This window comes from Colius striatus, chromosome 5 (assembly GCF_028858725.1).
Source record: "Colius striatus isolate bColStr4 chromosome 5, bColStr4.1.hap1, whole genome shotgun sequence".
Classification (NCBI taxonomy): Eukaryota; Metazoa; Chordata; class Aves; order Coliiformes; family Coliidae; genus Colius; species Colius striatus.
The window spans coordinates 6957006-6978595 of NC_084763.1; the positions used below are offsets into that span (position 1 = coordinate 6957006).

Sequence of the window (21590 nt, forward strand, 5' to 3'; positions counted from 1 at the left end):
TCAAGTACTGGACAGGGTCTTGAAGGTAGAGTTTGGATCTCCCAGATCTCCCTGCAGTCTTGGGGAAGCCAATTCCTACATCATTCCCATTTTCAAAGGCTAAAATAATGCTTTTGCTCATTTTCTCTCTGTTCAGGTCTTGGATGCATTAGGATTCAGGATGGTATTGCACACGTGTGTACAGGGTTTGAAAAATGAGCCCTTCTCCTACTTGAACACAACAGAACTACCATTGTCCCCAGAAATAATAAACCTCAGAAAGATTTCCTCAACTTTTGTGTCCTTGTCCCTGGCACTTGAGGATGGGCATCACAATCTCGAGAGTGTTGTATCTGAGAGGAACTCTTATGGTTGTAGCAACTTCACCCTATTCAGTTTAAATAGCTCTAATTGTCTCTACATACTGATTGCCAGTGGCTCCTGAAAGGTGAAAGACTGTTGGGTCTGTTCATAGGTGAGAGGAGGAAGCTTCTTGAAGTTAAGTTTTCCTTATATGATTCCCCTACTGTGGGCAAGACTGCTGATGTGGAGACTGTAGGGATCCCCAGCAGTCAAGGGGGTCTATACCAGAGATTAGCCTGGTGACCGTACCCTGACTACACCGTCACTTTGCTGGACTTAGCCTTCTTGCTTCTTGCTGGCTGGGGCCAAAAAAAGGAGAACTGGGACTCCTCCTATGAAACACTCATTTCTGTCTGATATGGAAGAAGGAGGCCAAGAACCAAAAAAAGCTCCTGGATTTGTTTTCTTTCCATTTTCCATTACACAAAATGTTCTCAGGAGAGATTAATGTCTGCTCACAATCGGGCATTACTTCATCCAAGAAGGAAAGAGAACTACTGAGCCATCACTCACAGAAATGAAAGTAATCTCAGATCAAATCATCACTCCCCTGCTCTGATCAAGTCATCATCCGAACTAAGTCCAGTCAGGGCAAAAAAAAAAAGTATATTTGAGCAAAACTTCAACACTTGGGTCCATGTTCACCAAAAACATAGAATTACACCAAAAAGACTGATCTTCAGATGGTCCTGCAATGTGAATCCAATCATCCTGCCAGATCTAAGCCCCTGACCTGAGGCTTCCAGCTCGGGTGCACTAAAAGACCCCAGTTACAGGATGGCTGAGCCCTGTGCACAGGCTGGCTGCACAGCACTGCCACAGCTGGGTGGCCTGCTGGTGGGACAGCTGGGGATGCCACTCCAGCTCTCTTCTACTGCTGACTTCCCGAGCATCTTCAAGTAAGTTGCCAGTTCCTTTCCTGCATAGATTTGCCTCCCCCCAGCTGCAAAACAGGCAGAGAAACTCATTATGCACCTGTTTACACGACCTCTTTCTACCTACAAGTGCTTTATAGCACACCGAGCACAGAAGTAGCTGAAGAGCGATTCATTTCTGGGTCTCACTAACGAGGTACGAGCTGATGGGTTTATCAGCACAAAACACCACAAGAGCCTCAGAAGAAGAAATAATATACAACATTATTCTTTCATAATTGCTCAGAACTGTGCCTGTGTCTAAATTACCAGAGATGTTTGTGTCTGTAATGCACAGCAGAGAGGCTGTGTTGGTATTTTTGACTCTTGTTCCGTTTTGCTCTGCTGAGAGAAGCACATTGTGCCATGGAAAAAGAACTTGCAAGACCCCAGTCTCACTACTATTCCCAGCCATGCTAAGAGGGCAAAGGTATATAAAATCATATGGCTGGACACTATGGTGCCTGCCATCTGCTCGTCCCACACCTACAGAGAAGTTCACCAGAGGCATCCATCTGTCACTCCATACAACTTTCTTGCTTGGGCTGTGCACCACTCACATAGATGCAAAATTCCAGGGGAACATTTTCCTCTGCCTGTCAGGTGTCTGCTATTGGTCTCCTACATGACTGCCAGCCACCTTTGATAGCTGCTAACCACCTACAATGACTGTAAACAGGCCAAATTTGAAGCAAACGGAGCAATAATTCAGTAGATTCCATTTTCTCATTGGAACACATGTAGAGGGAACCAGAGAACATTGAACACCAACGTAAACCCAAATGTGATCTACTGAATTCATCTTTTTCTCCTCAAAATTAAATTATCAGGGCAACTGAGAAGAGAATCTGGAGCTGACTGCACCAGCTGTGTTCCAACAATGCCTAAATGCCTGCACTAGCAAAAGAAAGAAGTTGTCAAGGACCAGAAAATAGATTAAGAGATACTTGAGGGATATCAACACTTGGGAGTATTTGTGTAATTGCACGTGGAAAAGGACTTGCACAGACCTTCCATATACGTTTCTGTGAGACTACACTGATGTGGAAAACAGGAGGACCATCCTTAAGAAGATGCTTTAATAGATCTCTACTAGCTTTAAGTGTTGCAAACAAATGTTCTGCAACATAGTACCAGGATTTCATTAACTGCAGTAAAGCTATGCCTAGAAGATGAGCTTTACCTGGCCAATTCTTAAATTGAATTAAAACCTGCTTTGTCTTCAGTTTGTCTTGTCTGAATCTAAGCAACTCACCCAGGAGTGGGTTTTTTTGCACTAGAGGTATGCCCTAAGTTTGTAATTATGTGTAGCAGAAGACTAAAACCATAAGTTGATGGACACTATGGCTTACTGAATATATTCACCCACAACAGGACACTAGAAAATTATTCTATCTGATACAAAAACCACCAGCCACAGCACATCAGTGGCTTAGCTGCTTACAAGCTTTGACAGACACCATGGTCAAAAAGCATTCCCAGCAAGGATATTAAATAATCTAAATTTTACTACTATTACTAGGACCCAAACTGTTTAAATTAAGTACTATTTACTAGGACCCATCATCTTGCTGGCAGGACAGGCACAGACATTGGGAGTGAGCACAGTCACTGTGCTCTTTATCTCACCACACTGTATATTTGTATACACTGTACATCAAAGTTAATAAAAAAGGAAAGGTCTGAAGAATGGTTTTCAGCAACACAAAACCTGACAGAAGGACACAAGGCAGCTGAAGCTTAGATAAGTAACTGGTTTATATGTCATACTTAACTCTATCATCTCCATATTTTACTAATATAATACATAAAATAAATACACAGCATATAAAGTATATATAAAAGACCATGATTTCAGTGGTGTGATAAAGGCTTAAACCAAGCTCATCGTGCACTCATCTGATCTAGTGGAATAAAGAAATGTGACTGGTATGACTCTGGACTTACTCTACCAAAAATATATCTTTAGACTCTATAAAAGCATTAATATTAAACTACTTTTACTTGTCCTTTATGGCAATGAAATAATTTGATATCAAGTAGCTCATGTACTGAAAGATGAAACATCAGAAAGAAACCTGGAAGCGTTCCTCAGAGCACCAGTGATCCCAGGGTTTCCCTTTGGTGACAGCTTGCTTCTTGTTACACAGTAAATGTAGTGTGTTCCATGCTCTTGCATTCTCCTCATTCACTTTGCTGAAATTCTTCCCAAACACTAAAAATTAATCCTGATTCCCAATGCTTCCACATTGCCATTACACATACTACTGGCTGTGTTGACTGACCTGTACTTGCTGAGCCCCCTCTTTACCAAAGCATGTTACTGATTTCTATCTCAATTACAACAATACTTTTTAGAGAATTTCAGGATGATTCTTCTTCTTCCTCAAATAATCTGGATCTTCAGTCGAGCAGGATTTGCCCTTCACTTGTTCAGGCTAAGCATTTGATGTAGTGACTGCTTGCATTGACACAGTCATAGGAGAATAGACAGAGGGTTTTTTTTGAAGGAAGCAGCTTAGGTAGCCACAACTCTACCAAAACTTTGCAGCATTCTCCTCACAGTCTGATTCATTCTTGTTCAAATGCTAGGAAATAAAATTAAAGTCATGAAAACTGCAGGTGCTCCATCATTGCCAGCAGTGTTTTTAGAGTGTTGCAATCTCAACATACATTAAAAACAGCTAAGGATGCTTTTAGCATACTGACTTAGAGCTAAGCAAGGCTCCTTTAAAAAAGAGAGACCCATGAATCCCCTCTATCACAAAACTGGCTGTAGAGAGAAGCCATCACAAATACAATTGAGTTCAAAGCTGAATAAGTAGCTAGAAGGCTGCTAACAGTAATACTACAGAAGCATAGAGGTCAGATGTACATTTCCAATGTCTCTCCATCATCTCCAAACTCTGCCGTGGAGCACTCTTTTGGGGTGAAGAGTAGCCACCTGTAACACAGTTTAGCCTCTGCCTCTCCACAAAGGCTGGAGGAGATGTGGTTAGGTAACTTCACTGTCTTCCTACCAATTACTTGACAAATTGTGCAATATTTTTGTCAGGTGTGTTGCTGCAATGAATCCTCTCCATGAGATCACAGAACAGCAGAGTACACCATTCACTTGCAGATATTCATCATCTTCATGTTTGTAGAGCACCTAAACAACAGGTTCCTGGTCCTTGTTGGGGTCTGTAGAGGCTTTTGAGCCTCAAATGCCACTGCCCTCAGCAGAACAGTACTGCAACTACAAATTTCCAGAGGACTGTTTGCAGGTTGTGCTCCTCGCTGCTGGGCATCTCCAGCCTGTTACTGGCAAAGCTATCCCCTTCTCCTGCTGAACAGCCCTACCACGTTCCTATGACAACCAAGGTCCTCTACAAATGAAAATGGGGTCAGAAAAAGGGAAAAAACCACAAAACTGATGTGGTTCATATGCAAGCTTGACCTAGAGGCAATATCTTAATGATCTCCAGTGACTGATGAATGCACCATAGGATAGCAGATGTGCTTAATGCCCATATGGCACACAGGTTGAGATTCTCTCATGTTGAACAATGGACAAATACTTTCAGTAATGGGATAAAAGTAAATTACTACTTTAAACCACTGAAATATGTGGTGAATTCAGTAGACTGTGAGGTACCTGTCTCCCCCTGGATACATACAGTTCCCAACCTCTGTGTCTTAGAGTTTAATCTAAATGACAAAGTCCCACACCTCTCATGAAAATACATCCTCAATAGTGGCCAGAAGCACTATGAACAGTATCAGTGAACCTCTAATGCAGCTGCTGACTGCTGATTTATGCCTTCATTAAAACACTTGTCCTTCAAATCAAACCTTGCATTCACTGAAATTAATGGGGTCTTAAAATTGAAATACATATTATAAATTAAAGCATTTTTTGATCTTATATAATGACAAGTATAATACTACTGGCATCCTACCCTTCCTGCATAAAAACACTGCCTGCTGCACTAATACATATTGGCCTACTCAGAAAAGCAAACCTAAGAATGGAAATCTCTAAAGCTCATTTACCAGAGACTTTCACAGTTTTCTGCCATAACTCAGTCCAGAACCAGCATTTTGAATTTTCCAGAGCTGAGAAACTCTCAGTTCAGTGTCTTGTGTATTTCAGGACTGTCAAAGTGAAACTACTGCAGCTAATAACTTCATAAAGGGAAAATGTGCTGGCTGCCAAATTCATGAGAGTTTCCTACTCTTGCACAGATTCGATGTAGAAAATGTCTTGCTTTCTGTAGCATGAAAAAGCAGCCACAGATGACTAGCCTCATGGAATGGCTTCATTTTCTTTCTTACTACAGCTGTGATATGCAGGGAATTGCACTGATTGGAGGGCAACCTTCCTCCCACTTGCTGGGCAAGCTACCCTGGCCCCTCTCCACTCCTCTCCTTTGGTGGTAGTTTCTGAAGCTGCAGCAGGGGCAGCTCTGCCAGACTCCTTCACTAGGAGCATCTAGAGATGCTGCAATAAGACATTCTAATGTGTGGTGGCTGTAAAGGAGCTACTCCTTTCAGTAATTCATCCTGACTGTAGATGCTGAGCAACAAACTACATGGATTCACAAGGCTGGGCAGGAGTTACGCATCAGCACGGTCAGCCAGCAGCTCGTGTGAGCAGGAGGTGGACAGCAGAGTAACTGCTTGACACTGCAAAGCAGAGAGGAGAACTCAGCCTCACTGATCCCATGAAAAATCACACAAGCTGAAGAGCCTTTCCTAGCACAACCGTGTTATTATCACTGACTATAAAAAAAAGGTCTTAGCTCCCTCCTCTACCAAGTAAATTTTGTTGCTTCCCTCTGAAGGCAACCGAGGGAAGCAGAGGAAAAGCAGAGCACTGAACATGAAATAATGCCTCTTCTGTTGCCTTTTTTTACTTTGCTTTTTCTCCACCTGCCTCTTCTACAAAGCACATCTCTTAATGGAAGCTCCCAAACCAAGAAGACAGCACCACAGGCAAAATCAGAATAGGCAATTTCCCTCCCCCTTTTTTCATCACATCTCCTTTTATAGAGGTTTCCATTTCTGGTTTCCAGGGGCTTTCAGCAGCCAGAAGGCTGACTGAGCATTCTTATGAAATGCCATTTTAGAAAGTCTTTGTATTAATATTTTCCCAACATTTATTTGTTTCAATAGCAGGAGATTTGCTGGGAGTTTTGGTGTTATGTTCAAAATCCACAAACACAAAGGATATTGAGACTACACAGAAATGTATTGCTTGCCAAAGCAACATTAATAACACATTTGTAGATATTGAGACCTGCTCTATACTAGTTGAGACAGAGTATGGATGTAATATATTCACAAGCACTGTGATAAATCACCTTGATAAATTCTTCATGCTATACTGTAATCTCCAAAAGCTCTCTGACTGGTAAAAATCAACTGTGATGATCTGTCTGAGATTTTTCTCACTTTCTTGTTATTTACATGCCAGTGACACCTGAGGCTGAACCAGCCAATGTCTTGGTATGTCTGGGACCATAAAACTACTTCATAAAACAAAGTCTTATCTGGCTTTAAAAAAATACTAGCACAAACCTGCATCCTCCTGCACACCTCTCCCCAGTGTTCCTCCTCAGCATATCAGATCATGCTTTAAAAATACATTTCCCTATGCTTCGGTGCTCATGAAGTCAGTAGTCAAAGCTTTTCAATACTTTCTAATTAATATTTAAACACAAGAATGAGTCCTTCCAAAATTATCAGTGGAAAGGACACACTGCATGACAGCCCTTTCTTAACAGCAATACATCATATTCCACTCACAGCTAAAGCTTGGAGAAATACACCTCTACAAGCTCATGCATTACTTTAGAAATCAATCGTAAATCTTGTTTTGATGGTTTAAGTACTGAGGTGAGCCAAAGGCTTGCTCTGAGTTTCATTCCCTTGTGAATGTGCTGCCCAGAACAAACATCCACTGATGCTCATCATGGACTCAGCAGCATATCACTCCTATTAGTATCATCACTGGACAGGATAGAAACTCTTGCCACAGACAGTGACAATACACCTCCAGTACAAAAAGTGAGAGGTGCAATATGCCATTTGGAGATACAGCAGGACTATGTGTGATCTCCTTTCCTCCATGCTTATAAACCTAGAGTTCCTTCAATCCACAGGACAAAAGAGGCCTTACCCTTGTCCATATACCAAGCTAGACCTAAAAATTTCACCTTGAAACACCGAAGACTGAGATTTACCAGTTGCCCTTAAATCACGAGACGGTGAGTATGAGACTCCATCATAACTTTACTACATTGTCTGCAGAGCAGAATACAACTTGCAAGTTAAAATTGGAGAGTAACATGTCTCTATAAATCTCACATTTGTGATTCAATATGTTAGGACAGGTGTTGGTAACATCATAATCAAACATCATTTGATTTCCAAGAGAGTATTTGGATTCATGAATTCATTTAGATTCATCTCCCATCCTCTGATGGTTTGACAGCAGGCACCTGAAGGTACAGAGAACATTCCCTATAGGAGACACGTCCCTTAGAGGATCAAGTGTAGGATTATTCAATTGGGAAACTTAAAATTAAAAGACAAGTGCTAGGAGACAGATTTCTCTGTTTTTTTTCATTTATTTTTCACACTTTCTGTAATAATCTGAATACTTCTAAAAATAAAAGCAGAAGGATAGCATAACCAATGCCTGTTAATAGGAAAATAATTGGCTTAAATGAGGCACATGCTCATATGCACAAAAAGTAAATAGTCCAACAATTCTTTTGAGAGTTACAGTATTTTTAACCATATGGTATTTCTTAATAATTGTTACAATACTAAGAGCCAAGTGCATGCTTGGTACTGGACAACACATCCAAATATTGTCAACCCCTAGCCCAAAATGCTTACAGTTGAAAAAATAAGACATATAGGACCAGGAGATACCAAGAAAAGCAGTGACAAAACAACAGCCCAAGGTCTCCCTGATATTCGGAGGCAGACTGGACCTTACTCTTACAGCTGTATCAGGAACATCCCTTCTCTGAGAGTGACAAAATGAGCTCTAAATCTTCTCTCCTCCATAGAATCGGCAAAGAAAAAGCAGCAAGTAAAAGGGAACATGTTTTGAGGCTTAAGAACCCACACTGGCTCCATGACATATTTTGGGCCTTTGGCAATTTATGCTAATTGAATGTAACCCTCAAGCTGTTTTTTCTGTGCTGTGGCTGCTCTGGAGCACGGCCAGCCCAGAGTCCAGAGGAGCACAAGCTCCTGCACTGAACTGTGCTGTGCAGCTCAGAGTCCAGAGGAGCACAAGCTCCTGCACTGAACTGTGCTGTGCAGCTCAGAGTCCAGAGCAGCACAAGCTCCTGCACTGAACTGTGCAGCTCAGAGTCCAGAGCAGCACAAGCTCCTGCACTGAACTGTGCTGTGCAGCTCAGAGTCCAGAGCAGCACAAGCTCCTGCACTGAACTGTGCAGCTCAGAGTCCAGAGCAGCACAAGCTCCTGCACTGAACTGTGCAGCTCAGAGTCCAGAGCAGCACAAGCTCCTGCACTGAACTGTGCTGTGCAGCTCAGAGTCCAGAGCAGCACAAGCTCCTGCACTGAACTGTGCTGTGCAGCTCAGAGTCCAGAGCAGCACAAGCTCCTGCACTGAACTGTGCAGCTCAGAGTCCAGAGCAGCACAAGCTCCTGCACTGAACTGTGCAGCTCAGAGTCCAGAGCAGCACAAGCTCCTGCACTGAACTGTGCTGTGCAGCTCAGAGTCCAGAGCAGCACAAGCTCCTGCACTGAACTGTGCAGCCCAGAGTCCAGAGCAGCACAAGCTCCTGCACTGGACTGTGCTGTGCAGCCCAGAGTCCAGAGCAGCACAAGCTCCTGCACTGAACTGTGCTGTGCAGCCCAGAGTCCAGAGCAGCACAAGCTCCTGCACTGAACTGTGCAGCTCAGAGTCCAGAGCAGCACAAGCTCCTGCACTGAACTGTGCAGCTCAGAGTCCAGAGCAGCACAAGCTCCTGCACTGAACTGTGCTGTGCAGCTCAGAGTCCAGAGCAGCACAAGCTCCTGCACTGAACTGTGCTGTGCAGCCCAGAGTCCAGAGCAGCACAAGCTCCTGCACTGGACTGTGCCGTGCAGCTCAGAGTCCAGAGCAGCACAAGCTCCTGCACTGGACTGTGCTGTGCAGCTCAGAGTCCAGAGCAGCACAAGCTCCTGCACTGGACTGTGCCGTGCAGCCCAGAGTCCAGAGCAGCACAAGCTCCTGCACTGAACTGTGCTGTGCAGCTCAGAGTCCAGAGCAGCACAAGCTCCTGCACTGGACTGTGCCGTGCAGCTCAGAGTCCAGAGCAGCACAAGCTCCTGCACTGAACTGTGCCGTGCAGCTCAGGGTCCAGAGCAGCACAAGCTCCTGCACTGAACTGTGCTGTGCAGCTCAGAGTCCAGAGCAGCACAAGCTCCTGCACTGAACTGTGCAGCTCAGAGTCCAGAGCAGCACAAGCTCCTGCACTGGACTGTGCTGTGCAGCTCAGAGTCCAGAGCAGCACAAGCTCCTGCACTGAACTGTGCTGTGCAGCTCAGAGTCCAGAGCAGCACAAGCTCCTGCACTGAACTGTGCTGTGCAGCTCAGAGTCCAGAGCAGCACAAGCTCCTGCACTGAACTGTGCTGTGCAGCCCAGAGTCCAGAGCAGCACAAGCTCCTGCACTGAACTGTGCAGCTCAGAGTCCAGAGCAGCACAAGCTCCTGCACTGAACTGTGCAGCTCAGAGTCCAGAGCAGCACAAGCTCCTGCACTGAACTGTGCTGTGCAGCTCAGAGTCCAGAGCAGCACAAGCTCCTGCACTGAACTGTGCTGTGCAGCTCAGAGTCCAGAGCAGCACAAGCTCCTGCACTGAACTGTGCTGTGCAGCTCAGAGTCCAGAGCAGCACAAGCTCCTGCACTGGACTGTGCTGTGCAGCTCAGAGTCCAGAGCAGCACAAGCTCCTGCACTGGACTGTGCTGTGCAGCCCAGAGTCCAGAGCAGCACAAGCTCCTGCACTGAACTGTGCTGTGCAGCTCAGAGTCCAGAGCAGCACAAGCTCCTGCACTGGACTGTGCAGCTCTGAGTCACCAGAGACCATCAACCAGGGGAACAATGCTGAAATCTGGATGCACCAGTGATTTTCACTGTGGGAAAGGCACGTTATGTTGTTCTGGTAGTGCTGAAGCACATTTAACTGGATATCCAGGTTTGGGCTTGGTGCTACAGCATCCCTATAGCTCTCCCTGTTGACAGGTTTGCTGCTCTGCCTATTTTGCATGAGGCCAGGAGCATGGAACACGGACAGGAGGGAGCAGTGGCCTTCTCAGGGCTGCAGAGAATCACGTGAAGGCATCAAATGGTGTCATTGCACTCTGCAAGAGAGATATTTTCCATACTGGGAAATGCCAGTGAAGACAAGTGCCTTGCATTTGAGAGAAACTTAATAGTCAGGAACACTAAGAGATGCTCCCAATGATGATTCAGACCAAGACATTTTTCTCAGAACTGCCTTCGATTTCTGAAACAAGAGCTAGGTAAGTCTACATACACTACACAACACTCAGCCCAGGTCTTCTCTGAATCAGTAAACTACAAGGAGAGGATCTTCTTTTTTTTGCTATAGAAGCCCTTCCTTGGATGATATACATTAAATACTGTCTTGTGCTGTCCAGCTGCCTCTGCCTCAGAGACCAAAAGATTTATATCTGATTCCCTGTCAGTCACACATTTTGCAGTGACTTTGCAGCTAATGGTCTCAGTCATAAATGGTCCAAGGGCCAGGAAAGATGCACTACAATATGCATAGCTGAGGCCCAGGGTCTGTTACTCAGTCCTATAGATGATCTCTGTCCTAAGGGATTGTTCTGCTTGAAAAAAAGAAGCTGCCAGTGTCCATTCCTATTAAGTCACAGCAACCACTCCATTCGTGCACATCCTCCTCGTCTGCTCCTGGGAATTGGTCTTGGAGCATCCTCCTTCCCTAAGCACCTACTGCTCTTTCTCTGGCACAGGCTTCATCCTTATAAAACTTTCAGGGCACTTCTGTGCAGCACAGACTGTAATGTGATTAACTTTATGCTTCACAACCTCAGCATTAGGAAGTAGGTCCCAGGGCAGAGATTTGACGTGAGGCTCTCAGACATGTATAGGGCCTTGATCAGAAAAACAGCTCTTCCTTCCTCAAAGGGCAGAACAAAACAGCTTTGAAGTAGGTGAAACGACCAGTTACTCTAAGGAAACAACACTGCCAAACCCAGCACTGCTGAAGCAAAAGACATCAAATGGGAGATAATTGTTCTGTTCCACCTCCAAGACAAGGCCAAAAGATCACAGAGTTTGAAACCATTTTATTTCTCTTCCTGTGCTTTAAGGCTCTGCATTAACACTATACAAACAAAAGTGGTTTGCCCTGCAAGCATACTGTTGTCCATTTATCAGGTGCTCCCACTGCTTGTTATCTTCACTTTCTTCTCTTTGACATCTTAATTGTGGTGTCTTTGTGTTAACTGTTAATGCCCTCAGCAATGAGAAGCTGTGATATCATAATGAATTTGTAGCCTCTGCAGGAGCCAGTGGTGTCTAATGCTTTAGAAGATGCTGCAAAGTCATCATTCTCCTTCCCATGGGACACTAACTTCAAGAAGCAGTGCCTTTTTCAAATGCATAATGAATTAGAAACTTTATGTTAGACAGTCCCTCATAGGCTGGTCATAAGGGAATTCCAGGAGCAACAAAACCCTGGGATATACAAAAAGGGTTTGCAATCTGTCCAGAAATCGTGCTGGTTTGCACACAGTGTACACAAAAGTACTGTCACTAGTACTCCATGGTTCACTCTAAAAACCACAATGAAGTGTGACTGGAGACTGGTGTAAGTACGTAACTCTTTTAGGCTCTTGTGCAATGACTCATAATTCCTAATGACATTGGTTAGCAAGCTATTGAAGGTCAATATTCCTCAGGGATGACAAAGAACTGCTTGTTTTCTAGCCATAAGGGGGTCCATGGGTTAAAGACCACAATGAGATAGAGTTAGCTTAGCTGTCTATGCAAAGCATGGCTTATTCTGTTACAAGACTGGACAAGTGCTTCTACTGATGAAGTATCCTCAAAGATATCTATATGTACAGCAACACAGTGCAAGTACAACTTTACAACTATAAAGCTCTATTTTAAACATAAGAAAAAGCTATTTTACTGTGACAGTGAGGGACCCCTGGCACAGGCTGCCCAGGGAGGTTGTGAAGGCTCCTTCCTTGGAGATCTTCAAAACCCTCCTGGACACGTTCCTGTGTGACCTGATCTAGGTGACCCTGCTTCTGCAGAGGGCTTGGAGTGGATGATCTCTAAAGGTCCCTTCCAACCCCTACCATTCTGTGATTCTGTGAAATTGGAGACTAAACATAATTTCATTGGAACCTAAATTCATTAGTTAATGTCTACACAATGCTGTGACTTTATGCAATACTGAGCAAGAAGCATGTTACCACCACACTAAGAACTGTAAATGTGCACTTGATTCAGAGCCCTTTTTTTTCCTTTCTTTATAACTTGGTATTGGGAAGCACTGATTGTTACTCATCAACTCTGAAGCAAAAGACTCATGTTATACACAGTATTAGACAGTTTTGAAATAAAGTCTGTTGCCTTACATTAGAAGAAAAGGGATCTGATTTTTCAAAGGTATCTTGGCATCTCTCATCAGAGACACATGCCTAGTGCAATTCATAGACACTTGCAGAAGTTTCCCACTCAGCCACCATGCAGACAGCTGGTTAACCTGCTTAGGTACTTAGGAAAACTCTTTGAGTGCCTAAGTATTTGCTGATTTGGAAAATGTAGCCCCAAAATCCTGTTGCTGTCCCTGGATACAACAGGAGCCTAATCTCGAGTGAAGAGAGCAGCCCAAGAACCCCATCATTATCACAGTACAGCAGAAAAGCTTAGTGATGGGAAAGCTGGCGGGATTACATTGCACTGTTCTTTCAAAATCTGGAGTGGTGGGTTCCTCCTGAGCACTCATGGTGCACATTAGAACAGACATAATAGCCAGAATAGGGATGCAGATCCTCCATGGAGGGTTCCCTCCCCAAGGAAATCCACCTTGGGGCTGTGTTTCCCTTGCCTTCTGTAGCTGAAGGGATGTGTCGTGCTATAAACTTTCTCATCTCATTTCCAGAACCCTTTTTGAACCTAGTAGAGGAGTGGTTTTAAGTTACTATAGCAAGGGCACAGTATTTTTCCTGCCAAGGTCACTTTTCAAACATCTTTTGTGGCAAACATAACAAATATCTTCCTTTCATTCAAGAATAACGTGGGGGAAAAAACTCATGTGATATGAGACTGTGGGCTTTTTGCAGATCTTGGCAGCACACCCTGCCCCTGAGGTTTCAGGCATTAGAGGATATACATAGTTTAAACCCATAATGTACTACAAAACATTACATTCACACCAATTACGTATAGACCTTGATCTGTCAAGGAAGTTTTGAAGGTGCTTATCAACGAAATAAAGACCAAGCGGATGCGCTGCGTTGAGAGGCAATGGCTTTATTCCAAAGGTCAACTTAGATGATGTTTCACAGCATTTTTTTTTGCAGGTGGAGTTTTGAAGTCTTTCATTGAGTTGAATGTGCTTATATTTTGGCATACTCTCAAGTTCTTTGGAAACAGGACATCTATATATTTGCCATTTAGAGATGGAGCAAAGAGAACACCTATGACATGCTGCCACTTTGGATAACACTTTATATGTGTTTCCTCCAAACTGTTTCCACAGGCTGCAATGAGTTTGGTTTTATAAGTATTTCTTAGTTATTTACCCAGCCAACATTGAGCTACAATGGACACAACGATGAGTGATCAAAGTTGCCATAACCTGCACAGTTAGGTCTTCCTTTTGCCAAGAGGTGGGCAGAGGGAGAAAAATTCAAAGGTCTTGCAAAAAGTGAAAGGCCTTTTTTATAACATATAAAAGTTCCAGCACCTGAACATGGGGTGATAAATACCCCTGTTATTACTGGCACCAGTGGTACATGTCCCTGTCCACACTAGCTCACACATAGGGGAATATCAGATAGCTGTGTGTATTCAATCTCTAACAGTCATTTTTCTCTTCCTTGCAGGAACACTGTCACAGGCATTGGGTAATTCACAGACATTAGACACCAGCGTGCGTGCTGACATAAAAATGTCCACATTTCCAAGTACTGGAACACAGTCCAACAATGATTCAAGTCTATGGCTGGTGGCTGCTGTAGGAGCAGTCTGCCTGGTGCTAGGAGCTCTATTTACAAACTTAACTGCCTTTGTTGGACTAGGGCTTGATTGGAACAGTGTCAAAAACACACCAATGTCTCTTAGGCACAGCCAGCAAGAAAAGGCAGCTTGAGGGAAGGAAATAAATGTTTGATGGCATGTTTTTGGTTTATAATGCAACATATCAAAGCAAGCTGGGAATGTGAAGGCTGGAAGTAAAATCCTAATCCTACTGAAGTCAAAGGGAGCTTTGCCACCTAGCTCAATAGGACCAATACTTCATGGTTGCTAGGCTCCTGTCTATCACTAACATTTCTTCCTCCACTTGATGCTGAGTCTCAAAGACACACACATAAAATTGCACAAGCTGCTAAGTCTTTGTTCCTGAAGTTTCACTTCTATTAGATATGGATGAATAGACTTTTGAAAGGGAAAATAGAGAAAAGTCAAATTTGTACTCCTGCCTATTCACTCTCCCTCTCAAACCTCTCTCTCAAGGCCTGAGGCAAACAATACTGAATATAAAACAGAACATTAGACAGATACATTGTCATACGATGGGGATTGCTTCAGGTCCAAAGCACAAATAATTCACAACATAAGATGGAAATAACATTGTGCATTCATTTTTGACCTACCAAATTACTGTTTTAACAAGACAGTAAGGAATTTTAAAACCAAATCCTCCCAACATTTTCTAACCTGGGTAAACATCCATATATATATGTATGTATTCAATATCTCCTGGTTTTCAAGCATAATGGTCATGGATGTTGTTACCAGAATGCCCTAGAACTGGTATGTGAGTGCTTGATGACCAGGAATACCAGGAATTTATCCATATTCTCATTCATTTTGAAAAATCTACAGAGTTCTAGTGCAAATAGCACCAGGAAAAAAAAAAAAACACCAGCATAAAACTGAAGGTTACCTAATATGCCAAGAACATAATCAGACTATCAAATAATTTGTGCAAAGGCAGGGGTTGCTTGCTGCCAATACAAAGAGCAAATACAATCATTTAACTGTCTGTTGGTTTTTTATCCCACATTCAGCATCAAGCATCAATTTTAATTCACAATCTGAAATTCTATAGTCCCAGGTCTATTCCCCATCCCTCTGTGCTTCAGCAAATCTGAAAGAGCAGTGGAGAAGTTTTCACAATGTTAACTGTCTGTGTCCTAAACTGGTATTTGCTCTTGGCAAAACATCCCCTCCCCAATAGGCATACCTCAAACTCATTAATAAGTTCATGCAATCTGTGAAATGCTACCAAACAGTAATGTCTTTAAGACCAAGAATGCTCATGGAGCCAGCAAATTTAAAACAAACATTACAAACTATTCAGGGGAACAATCACAAGAGCCATCTGATTCCGAGTTGTGCTTATCGAGGCAGTGAGCAGGACTGTGTGCGCAGCATAATCTCACTAAAGGGCACATCAAGGACACTGGAGCCTATATCTGGTAAGAAAATGCATATTCAATTTAGTTTCTTCAAAAGGTGCTTTTAAGGTTTGCTTTTAAGAGGTTTTCTAGGGAGGGAATCACAGAATGGAAAGTTGCAGCTTCATTCGAGAAGGCAAAGTTTTCACTGAGAAGCTGAAACCACCTTTAATTGAATTCTGGGAGAAGCAAGTGTTGATGGACAGTTTGCTGCAAGCTGTGCGATGGGCAGTCTGTTACCAAGCCACGTGACTCTCCAATACAAATGCTGGAGCCCAGCAAGTATCCCCAAAAGCTTTGTACAAAAAACACTGCATACCCAGGGGCTGTTTACCTCTCTAATTTTTAAGCAAACCAGATGGCATCTGTTGCTGGATAACCACTGCCTGCTGCTCTCTTTGCTCAAACTAACACCTACCAGTTGAACACAGCACAACAAAAATGTTGTTTTCTTCTCTCTCTGAGTCCTCCTGAGTGACAGAAAGAGACTGTCTGCTGATCTGTATCGAGTGATCCCCAGCACCTTTCAGCACACGTCAGCTGCGCGTTTCTATCGCACGGATTAATTATACATGGCTTGTGCAAACTGAGAGCCCTCTGATGAAGCAAATAGGCTCATTTGTGCTAAGTACATGGTACCTAGTGGTCACAGGATCAGAGGGTTGGGTGGGAGCTTTTGAAATCACCTAGATGACCTCTGTCTCCCCTGAGAGATGGCTTTTATTTCCACTTGGTGCTTCAGTGGCAGAATAAAATCCTCCTGAGTAGCCTGTTCTAGCATTTCAAAGTCCTACCCTGCTAAGGCATCTTTGCCTGATGTCTAATGTCAAACTACCTGCTCTATAAATCCATTTCTTCTTGTCTTACCTCCCGCTATGGGCAGAGAATAGGTTACTCCCCTGCTTCTGGCAGTAGTCTTTCATACTGTTACCATGCTTCCCCACTTGCCATAAACAAGCCATCAGTGCATACCACCTCATTAATGCCACATAACTATTCACAGACAGCACTTGACAACAGAAACAGGAGTTGGTAGGTATGTTGGTTCCAAGTAGAGGCAGTGAGCATTAGGAGATAATGCTGCTCAGCACCTTTCCAAAAGGCACTGAGAACTGGGCCATGTCTAAACCAGGAATTTGACAAACTCACATTGTTTATCAAATATTTATGGAAAGAAGAATGGGCCCCCCTGGACTTGCTTCAGACTGAAATGAGGTGCTGGCTTGTGCTAACCCTTTGTCTAAAGGCAGAACTTTATCACCAGAGGCTTAACTGAAATGCAGTTAGGCTGCTGGTTAAAACCAGGGGTGATGAGCTGCATCCAAATCAAGGGCATACAAGCTTGGTGACAGCCTGGGTTATAAGGCTTGGCCACTCACTGCCATTTTTGCTCAGTTTGCTAGAGAGTGGTACAAGCCTGTACGTAGGACACTCTTTCTATTGATATTACTGGGCATAGTGCCAGGACTCCGAGAAGAGAGAATGGTGCTTGGGAACACACTAAGTGCTAATGGCATGAAGAAAGACTGGTGTTTATTTCCAGATGCTATGGTGACAGGTCCTCACACAGACACCAGTGCTGTAAGCAAACAAAAAGATAAAGAAATCCATTTTTCAGGAGAAATGTCTGAAGAAGAAAGCCTCACATACAGCTCATGCACCAGGGGCTTCACCAGTTACCTTTCTGCACAAACTGGAAGCCCTTAGTGAACAGTTGCACGTGTGGTAAAGTGTAACGGGCAGTTTTATTACAGAAAATGCCGACATACTGTGGCTCATGCTGTGGGGCTTAAATCATCACATCAGGTCTTTATAAAAAATGGTGATTGCTCAGCCTCATGGGAAAGGCATTTGCATCTTCATCATTACAGAGGCAACAAACTTCATCCATAAAGATGTGCCTAGAACAAATGGCAGCAAATTGTGGACACATGTTTCGCTCTAATTGGTCCTCTTCAACTCAATACCAGCTAGTGACTTCAAAGAGCTCTCACTAAGAAACCTCTTCCAAATTTTTTGTTTTAATCTTTTGATGTGTGGGGGTTTTTTTTAAATGTCTTAGAGATTTCAGATTAAATAGAATCTTAGAGATTTCAGATTAAATAGAATCTTTGAAGGTATGGTTTGAAAGCACTGCTTCTTTACAGTTACACATGTTTAATTACTTATTCATAAATTACGAATGACTAGAGGTAAAATAGCATTGCCCAGAGCCCCTGTCCTGGGCCAAAAGTAGTACTGCAGTTTTAACAAAGTCTACCTCTCGACAACTGGGATCAGATTCAAGCCAGCTATAACCATATTCAAAAGAACAGCTGCTGCTAGTGCCATTTTTGCATACTCTTCTTGATCAGCATAAACGGATGGAATAAGCTCTTTTTGGAAAGCACAGCAGAAGAATATAGATGGCAATAGACTGATGACATAACAGCTAAAATTCACACCAAAAAGGGATGTCTGCATCACTTAAAATCTTATTTAGATCTGAACTTGACTTTTAAAAATACAGCTAACAAATCCCATAGGTCTGCAAATCAGACAAATATCTGCATAAGTCATTTCTTCCAGTGCCAAAGCCAAGCAGTCCTTATGAGTACAAAGGTCCCACTGTCTCAGACATAGCACAGCACAAACTAACAGAGGTGGAAACAAATACACAGGATGAGTGTAGCCACTACTGGCCCAATGGCACAACCAAAATGTGACAAGCCTCATTGCAACACATCAGTTTGGGGATGAAACTGCTTCTTCCAACATTTCTTAGCCACAGATAACGCTCACACAAACTCAGACAGAGTTTTGCCTCTCCAGCCCATTACTCTTTCTACAAAACCCAGCACTTTGTTCAAGCCATCCTAGTTTTTGACTCACAAAAGTACATCCATAAGGCACATCTCTCTATAGCTCTCAGCCTCAGTTAGTCACTCAACATGGTACATAAGATGAAAATACTGCTGCAGTTGCAGATAAGAAAAGGAGGAAGGTGTAGGACATTGGTGAATCAGCCCAAAGTTGAAGATCTTTTGTGCAAATGAAACAAATAAGACCATGCTGCAGGCCTTTCTTATAGCCCAAAGAACAGCTATAGGAAACACATTCGAGTAATTTCCTCTTCCCCAGGTTGCAGAATGTACTCTCTGGACCAGAGATTGTTTTTAGCATTGTGGTGTAATTGGGGAAAAAGTGAGCTTAAGTAACACACCTAGAGGGTATCTAAAACTGGTGTAATAGGAATTAAGTAACTCAATGGATCTTGCCCTGGGCTTCTTACAAACCAACCAGCCAGGGCAAAACCTCATTCAAGATGCCCAAAATATCTCTTAAATAACTATAGCTGTTTGCATTTGTTAATAACTACATTAGTGAACATTTTTGCTGCACTCAGAGAAATAAAGCAGTTATTTTATCTGTCAGTAGAAACAATATCTTCTCAAATTACATCATGGACTTCACAATACTGTTGCCTGTTCATACTGTGTATATATATGTGTGTGTATGTAGGTATATAGCTTACTCAATCTTTCCTTCTTTCAGTGTTCCTTTATTTGCTGCTGAGATCTTCAACATAATCCCCTCAAAAATACAGTTTAAAGCAGCAGTGATGCAGTGCTGCCAAGCAGGGAAGCATGATATTGATAAAACCAACATTGGGATAGGCTGGATGTAGAGAATCTACCTTCGTTTTTTCCCTACCATGTTGGTAAAAATGCATTCATACAGTTCAGTTTCATATTTCAGTACAATAAACCTAATGTGAGTCCAGCAACTGAGATAATTTTAGAATTAAAGTACTATTCAACATGCAGAAACATATCAAAATGGGATAAAATATTCTATGTCCTTAGCTGTTGTGAAAATACCACAGCCCCCACTGCTGTCAGTGGGTTTCTGGTTATGGCCCTCCCTGAGGAGCTGTTTCCCCATTACACTGCAGGCAGGCACCCAGTCTCTGGGAGCCAAAGCTGTGCTGCTAGGAAGGTCAGCTAAGTATATCTGGTCTAGCTTTATGCTTCTGAGAAGAAAATGATCTAGAGTCTTCCCTCAGATGTTACAAAAACACTGATGGGTTTGTGCTGTGTCATAGAAGACACTGTAAATAAGAACAGGAACACTAGCCAATCTAGCAAAGCAACAGATATCTCTTACTCTATACCCTGATGGTAATGAGTAAAGCAAGGAAATGATATTAGCTAGATTTCTATAGTACTACACAAAATATTTGTTAGACTGAATTTCATACTTGCCAATAAAAATAGTAGTCCTTGCATTGCTCATTTCATGCAAACTAAGCACGATTTTCTTGGACCAGAATTACAGAAATCTGTGCAAGACTGCTTATGATAACATGAATCTTAAAGTCAGAAATTTAAGAGACATTAAAAACTCTTCTGCTAATTTTCAGGAAGAATCTGATATTTCCTTTGTATGACATGACACCAAGTGATTACACTTACACTTTGTCCTTATTTTATTTCATCTCTAAAATTTGGAAGAAAAGTTGTTTCTTGTGATGTTGACACTGAAAATTGTCACTTTAGGGAGATGCCCAAACAATTCTAATACTGTTTTACACATAAAACCTTTCCTTACTCCCATGAACAGGGGAGGCAGCCCCAATCTGCACAGTCTAAATTTCACTCAAGTCTTTTTGCTGGACTTTTATATTTGATGGACTCTTCTGAAAACCAAAACTTGGAAAAAATAAACAAGTCATCTCAAGAAGTGACACAAAACTTAGGTCTGTGTGAGTCTGGAGCATCCTTCCCTTGCTTATAGACCTGTTATCGAGATACCACCACCAGACATGCCAAGTGGGATGGCTCCCTTCTGTCTATTGGGAACGAGACAAACAAGATGATTACGAAAATGTTGCATTATTTCTTCCAACTACCATCCTCTGTTTCTACATCTCATTTTTCCTGAGGGTGTTTGCAGTTGCAAGGCACAGCAAATCACTCTTGTACAAGACTGCGGAATAGCTGATACGTCAACTTGGCTTTTTAATAGACCTCCAAGTCTTGAACTTAGCAAAATAATTTCACTTCCATATATTTCCTCCAGGTACCTGAGGCAAGGTGCCTGAATTGTGGCTTGCATGAACATTACTACCTTAAGTAAGGATTTGAATTGTTGCTTTCTTACATTTAGAAAAGATAATGAACTACTTACTAAACAGTTGGCAATAGAGGACCTGTAAGCTTCTCTTCATGGTATCATGTGGTCCTGCTGGTCTGCCAGTTTATTCATGATTCTGCCAAAAACATAAAACCAAAGGAAGAAGAAAATTATTTATCGCAAAATACATGTTCTACCATTATACCTGTTGATTATGAAGTAAAATGAAACTTCACAGGAAAATCATATTGATCAGCAATGGGGAATTGCCTAACTGTGCTTTATTTGTGCTAGCTGTGCTGTCCAGCAGCTAGGCTGTGAAGGGCAGAGCGATGGCCAAAAAGGGGAAAATTCTCAAAAGCAGGCAAAGTACACGCAACTGAGAATCAGTTTTATATTGTGCCCATGATTTGATAAAATAGACCTCCTGAGGTTCTTTTTAGTTTGGAGAAAAAGGTCCTCACTGGAGAAGCAAACGTGAGATGCGGACACTGCCAGGCAGCTTTACTGGGCACAC

General features: G+C 42.7%; 1 protein-coding gene across 2 annotated transcripts in view; it reads right to left on the reverse strand.

Annotated features, from left to right (window-relative positions):
• TMEM108 (transmembrane protein 108) overlaps positions 1-21590 on the reverse strand; it is a 163184-nt gene that overhangs the window by 65277 nt on the left and 76317 nt on the right. For both annotated transcript variants that reach the window (XM_061996953.1, XM_061996954.1), the window contains one exon: positions 21128-21209. In XM_061996953.1, the coding sequence (XP_061852937.1) occupies positions 21128-21167 (40 nt within the window). In that variant the 5' untranslated portion in view covers positions 21168-21209. The remainder of the gene's footprint in view (positions 1-21127; positions 21210-21590) is intronic.